This window comes from Neodiprion virginianus, chromosome 6, assembly GCF_021901495.1.
Source record: "Neodiprion virginianus isolate iyNeoVirg1 chromosome 6, iyNeoVirg1.1, whole genome shotgun sequence".
In the NCBI taxonomy this organism is placed as follows: domain Eukaryota; kingdom Metazoa; phylum Arthropoda; class Insecta; order Hymenoptera; family Diprionidae; genus Neodiprion; species Neodiprion virginianus.
The window spans coordinates 14,379,686-14,386,690 of NC_060882.1; the positions used below are offsets into that span (position 1 = coordinate 14,379,686).

Genomic DNA, 7,005 nt, shown 5'->3' on the forward strand with positions numbered 1-7,005 from the left:
GGAATAGGCTAATGATATGCTGACCACGTGGATCTGGTGGATCTAGTGTGGGGATCCGGGTTGAGGGCCATCACCACCAGATCGTTCCGGCATGAGGGCTTCGATGAGCGAGGGCCGGGATGCAGCGCCGACGAAATAGCTACAACGGGGAGTACCAGTAAAGCAAGGAGTGAGTTACAGTCGATTGCAAGTCCAAAGGACCGGTGACGTAATATTGCCGCACACCTCAATATCGCAACACATAAGCAGTACGACCCCCCCCCCTCTCACCAACGATACCGCATAGCTGAAGGAAAACATCTCTAACCACCTTCCGACGTCCCGATACCTCGATACCTGTCGTCGAGGGAAAAGAAAAACAAGCGGCGAGGGATTATCGCCGCCTACCCGTGGACCAGGCCTACGCGACCTGCTGGTCCAATTAAAATACCGCAAATTTGAAGAATCACGTGACAGCAGCTCGACGAAAATCAGGATCCTCGCTCATCTCGTCACTCTACGTTCAGTTTTCGCAGTAAACAGACGTGTTCTCGTTAGAAAGTTTCTCGTATCATTATCGCATCTACATCGCATTCTATACCAGTTTCTATCTTCTTTCACGTAAGTGAGGTTCCTTTTCTATTTTGTGAAGCCACGAGATTACTTGCAATATATCGTACCTTTACCCTTATCTCTCTCTCTCTTTACCTTGCAGTTGGTCTGCTTGAGCCAATTGGGCTCGTATCTTTTCTCTTTATCTTGCAGTTGGTCTGCTTGAGCCACCTGGGCTCGTACCTTATTCTCTCTTATCTCTTATCTTGTCCCTCTCTCTGTCTTATTGCAAGTAACTTCGCGACTAGTTGACTATTACTTACGCATTGTGGTGACTATTGTTTATTTTATTATCTTTCTCTTCTGGAATATTTGAATGTCTAATATCGCTGTCTAGCAGCGCGTTCCGTTAAAGGATCAATTTTTATCTTAGCTATTGAGCATTGCTATTTTGTTATATTTTCTCTGATTAGTTATATCTGTCTCTTTACCTATTACCGTTGATTATCGTATCTTAGTGAGTGTACCGCGGGAGCGATCTTACATCGCTGCGCGGTCCCGCTCGTCGTTCATTTGACATTGGAGTATTGTGCCGTATCGCATAACATCTTTTTCATTATTTTCTTCGCTAATATCGCTGATCGTAGTTGTCCGTAGTCTATTTGGTTTGCTGTACGTTGCATATTAATTATCTTGAATATTGTTCGCCTTATCTTGAATTACCTTCTATCGTACCGAATATTATCTCTTTTTCTCTCGCACTTACAGCAAACTAGAGACTACGTATTATCTGTTATTCTCTATATTTTATGCTAATTTTCTACTTGACCTGTCGCTTGAATTTACCTTGTAATTCATAATTCCCTGTCTGCCTATTTCTGATCATTCTGGTAATGTGATAACTATCACAATTGTTGTATTTCGCATGTGTTTATAATCGCTTCTCATATTTTATGATTTATTTGCTTACCGCTTAATTTAAGTACAGTATATCTTTTTCTGTTCTGCCTATCTATCATAAAACCGTGTTAATCATTACCTTTAGTATCGCGAGCTTGCGCATATTTCCCGCTTATTCGGAAAACGTTCCGTTATTTGTTAACTCTCTCGCTTAACCTTTCTCTGGCTGTAAATATTGTTAATTATCGCATTTATCGTAATTGTAACTCAATCTCTTCAGCTACTTGCTTGTCATTAAACTTATCGCTTCTTGCTTAATATATTTGACATTATTCCTGCTTCACCTGTTTTTTATTTTATCTATTGGATTCGACTCCGCCCCTCTACCATTATCTTGTCTCTCTGAGCGAACTGTGCAAAACCGTCGTAGAACCTGACCTTACCTTTATCTATTACCTTTACCTTTACCTTTGTCTTTTTCTCTAATTATCTATTTTTGACGCATGTGCGTCTGGCGCCCAACAATCGTATCTTTCTCCCTTAGTATCTCTCTCTCTATCTAATTATTCAGGTTAGTGACTGCGCCGTAGGGTAACCAATTATCGTTCTATCGTTTCACCCTCAACTGTATGAAAAATATTGGTTACAATATATATATGTGTGTGTGTGTGTGTGTGTGTGTGTGTGTGTGTGTGTGTGTGTGTGTGTGTGTGTGTGTGTGTGTGTGTGTGTGTGTGTGTGTGTGTGTGTGTGTGTGTGTGTGTGTGTGTGTGTGTGTGTGTGTGTGTGTGTGTGTGTGTGTGTGTGTGTGTGTGTGTATATATATATACATTGATATTACACATCAATATAATAGAATATAAATGGAAGTAATTAGGTTGAATAATTTGATAAAATAAAAGATGAATAATTTGAATAAATTATTTCTCCTTAATTGAAGAATAATTAATTTTTGAAAATTAACAATTTGAAATTGATTAAATAATCATTTATCTATCTGTATGTTTCCTTTAAATTTTGTAATAAGTTCTCATCCAGTGTATAAATGTTCTGAATTACAATTCATAAAGTAAATTAAATGGCATTTTTCTGATGAATAATATTTTCATTCTAATCAATATGTGAGCAGATAATCAAAAAATATATAGGATTTTTTTAATAATTATATTTAATTTAAAAAAATTTGACTATTGTGAAAAAATTTTTTTTGTCAAAATTCCTCTTTTTCAAAAGTAAATTAAAAATTATAATATATATATACACGTTAATATTATACATTAATATTATACATTATTATTAAACTTTGATATCAAAGAATACAAATGGAGGTAATCAAGTTAAATAATCTAATAAAATGAAGAGTGTTTGATTTGAATAAATTATTTTTCTTAAAGTGAAGAATAATTGATTTTTAAAAATTAAAAATATGATAATAAATAAATAATCATTAATCTATCTGTATGTTTTCTTTGAATTTCATAATAAGTTCTCATCCATTGTATAAATGTTCCAAATCACAATGCATAAAGTTTATCAAATGGCATTTTTCTAAAGGATAATATTTCTAATTTCAATCATACGTGAGCAGATAATTAAAAAATATATAGGATTTTTTTAATGATCATATGTAATTTTGAAAAATTCAACCAATGTAATAAAAATTTTTTTTTCCAAAATTTTTCTTCCTTTGAAATTAAATTGAAAGTTATAATATACATACATATGTATACATTATTATTATACATTATCATTTTACAATAACATTATACATGATAATGATAGAATATAAATGGAGGTAATTAAGTTAAATAATTCGATAAAATAAAGAATGATTAATTCCAATAAATAATTTTTTGTAAATTGAAGAATAATTAATTTTCAAAAATTAAAAACATGAAATTAAGTAACTAATCATCTATCCATCTGTATGTTTCCATTGAATTTTATAATAAGATCCAATTCATTGTATAAAGGTTCCAAATTACAATTCATAAAGTAAATTGAATGGCATTTTTCTAATGAATAATATTTTTATTTTAATTCATATGTGAGCAGATGATTAAAAAATATATAGGATTCTTTTAATAAGTATATATAATTTCAAAAATTTCAACAAATGTACAAAAATTTTTATTTTTCAAATTTCTCTTTTTTCAAAAGTAAATTAAAAATTATAACATATATATATACATTACTATTATACATTGTTTTCATACATTATTATTATACATCAATATAATAGAATATCAATGGAGGTAATTGAGTTGTATAATTTAATGAAATAAAAAATGATTAATTTAAATAAATAATTTTTCTTAAATTGAAGAATAACTAATTTCTAAAAATTAAAAATATGAAATTAAATGGATAATCATTTATCTATTTGTATGTTTTCTTTGAATTCCATAATATGTTCTAATCCATTGCATACATGTTCCAAACTACAATTCATAAGGTAAATTAAATGACATTTTTCTGATGAATAATATTTTCACTTTAATTATACAGGGTGTCCCTAAATTGCCTCCCACGGACTAGCCAGCATGATACCTCGTTAAAATCGAACCGAGAATTTCTTTTCCGAAAGCTCGTGCGACGCATAGTTTTTGAATTATAAGCGATAGCGCTAGGCCAATCAGAGTGCACCATTTCATCTGGATTTGCCGCCACGGAAATTGCTGTTTTGTTCGACTGGGTGAATTATTATTATTTGTTTACGAATTAAATATCGGCAACTCCCCTCTCTCCCTGTTGTACCCCTTTTCGGGCGCTGACCTCGGTATTGTTGCCGCGGCACACGCTGCCGGCCGCACATCCATGGGCGCACACTTGTGTGTGTAAACAGAAGCGCATCCTCAAGCATAAGGGGTACAGCAGCGAGAGAGGGGAGGTGCCGATATTTAATTCGTAAACGAATAATAATAATAATTCACCCAGTCGAACAAAACAGCAATTTCCGTGGCGGCAAATCTAGATGAAATGGTGCACTCTGATTGGCCTAGCGCTATCGCTTATAATTCAAAAACTATGCGTCGGACGAGCTTCCGGAAAAGAAATTCTCGGTTCGATTTTAACGAGGTATCATGCTGGCTAGTCCGTGGGAGGCAATTTAGGGACACCCTGTATATCAGCAGATAATTAAAAAATATATAGGATTTCTTTAATAATCATATATAACTTTAAAAAATTCAACTAATGTAAAAAAAGTTTTTTTTTCCAAAATTTCTCTTTCCTCAAAAGTAAATTGAAAATTTTAATATACATATATATATACATTAGGGCTATTCCGCGTCAACCGGATTAGTCATCTCTCAGATATTTTTTTAATTTGGCATGTGGATTGTGTAGGGGGAGTTAGATTTTTGTGCCAAAGCGCGAATCTCATAATGCAAAATTCGATTTTTTATTAACAATAACAAATTGGACTCCCATTTTTTTCAAAAATTCATAACTTCGGCAAAAAATTAGATACAATATTTTTTTTTTCTTCAAATTACGCGGAAAGCTCCATAAAATTTAAAAAAAAATACGAAATGTTAAAAAAAAATTGTTATCAATTGTTTATTTAACAATTAATTTTTCAAAGATTTTTAAAACAGTGATTGACACCATCAAAAAATTTTTTTAAAATTCTGACATGTTTCTTGAACTGTACTACAATCTGTGAATTAATTCCAGAGGGGTGTTTTTCTTTGTTTTCGAGTAAAAAATCATTAAAGGCGTCGATGCGCATGAAATTGCGGCGCGCCGAGTCTCTACGTAACGGCGGGCGGCCGGTTGTCGTCCACCGCTACCCCGCGGTGGCGTCGCAGCGTTATTTTAGAGTCATTTTCACGATGTAGGACATGATTGAAGAATCTGAAAAAAATACTGTACCTTCACAAGTTATGTAATTATTATCATTTATGTGCACTCTCATGGTGTGTAACCGTTATTTTGAATCTCTGTAATAAAAAAACGGTGAAAAACACATTCTTGAAACTTCACTTATCGCTTTGAGCAGGCCTTGTGAAGGTACAGTATTTTTTTCAGATTCTTCAATCATGTCCTACATCGTGAAAATGACTCTAAAATATCTTCTTTTAGAATGATTTTCAAACGATTTGAATAAAGTTGTGTTGTTCCGTGTCTCTGCGGCTTACAATTGAATAAACTGTGTTAAACTCTTTATTTAACTCTGTATATCTGACATCAGAAGTGGGATAGAGAACGTTTAAGCGTGTAGAAGTAAAAAACTCAGTAAATTTCCGAGATAGAGATGGACCGAAACGAGGAAGATTTCAGTGTGGCAGAAGATGTAGAAGAAAGTGTGAGGAGAAGTGCAAAGAGTGACACAGGCAGAGTAGAAACTTCTCGAAAACGAAAAAGAAATCACCGATCCCCGACGACATCGGAATCTGAACATTCTGATGATTTGCTAAGAAGGAAGCACGGAAGACGTAGGCACAGAAAACGTCAGGCAAGATTGAAGGAGGAAAATCTGTGACTGCTTGCACTGCATTCCAGACGAGAACGTGTTCCGATGGATCTCATCAAATTTGATCCGAAAACGACTGACGCGACTGGTTGGGTGAAAATAATTGACGAGTGGATTCGCCGTTATAATCCTGATGATTATGAAATTGTCCAGCACTTGGCGAAAGCATTTAAAGACGAAGCGGCACAGTGGTTCACAGGTATGGATCCCTCAGGAAAAAGCTGGGTAGAAATACGTTCTGAGTTTTTAAGTGCGTATGCAAAAAATAAGAACGTTGCGTCGGAGCTGCACACGATTTGGATGGAAGACGCAGAGTTTACACTTGAAAATTTTATGAAGAAAGGGAGAAAATTAAAAGCGTGGCTCAACGAGAGAAAAACGGTGGACGAGACTGCAGCTCAATTTACGGGATTATCCTATTCGGCGCAAAATAGATTCGTTTGCAACATCTTTGTGCGAGAATCACCTAAAAGCCTACAAGAAGCGATGGCGTACCTTGATGGACGAACGACCGACTTCCATCAACCGCGTGCATCCTCCAGAGCCCCTGGTCCACATACTAAGACTTTGGCGCCGCGAGATGGTAAGTCGCACCGTTTTGACATCGAGTGCTACAATTGTGGAAGAAAAGGACATCGGAAGGCCGAATGTCGATCAGCTCTGCAGACACAGCGTGGCAGTTACTCACGGGTCATCAAGGAACTGGACGGTAGAGGTTTGGGGCCAAAGAAGCCGATAACCTGCTACAACTGTAAGGAAGAGGGACACATTGCCCCGAGTTTCCCTAAGAAGAACGAGAAGGTAGTGAGGCTTTGTAATTCTACGTCCACTGAGAATACTCTGAAGCTTGCTGACGGTAAGATGTTGACGTTCATCTTTGACTCTGGTTCGGACTGTTCTCTTGTAACAGAGAGTTTGGCGGAGAGGTTGCCTGGTAAAAGACAAGTCATTTGTACGCGTTTGAGGGGCTTAGGAAATGGGTATGTGGATTGCCGTGAGATGATCTCAGTGTGTGCACAGTTGAATAGCATCAATGTTGAAATTGATTTATTTGTAGTACCGGACGAAAGTTTGTCCACAAAAATAATTCTGGGTAA

At 35.5% G+C, this 7,005-nt stretch overlaps 1 protein-coding gene across 1 annotated transcript; it reads left to right on the top strand.

Annotated features, from left to right (window-relative positions):
* Positions 1–5,689: 5,689 nt before the first annotated feature.
* On the top strand, positions 5,690–7,005 carry LOC124307435 (uncharacterized). Its single transcript, XM_046769075.1, has 3 exons — positions 5,690–5,890; positions 6,062–6,888; positions 6,966–7,005. Exons 1-3 carry the CDS (start codon positions 5,690–5,692, stop codon positions 7,003–7,005), a joined length of 1,068 nt encoding a protein of 355 aa, XP_046625031.1.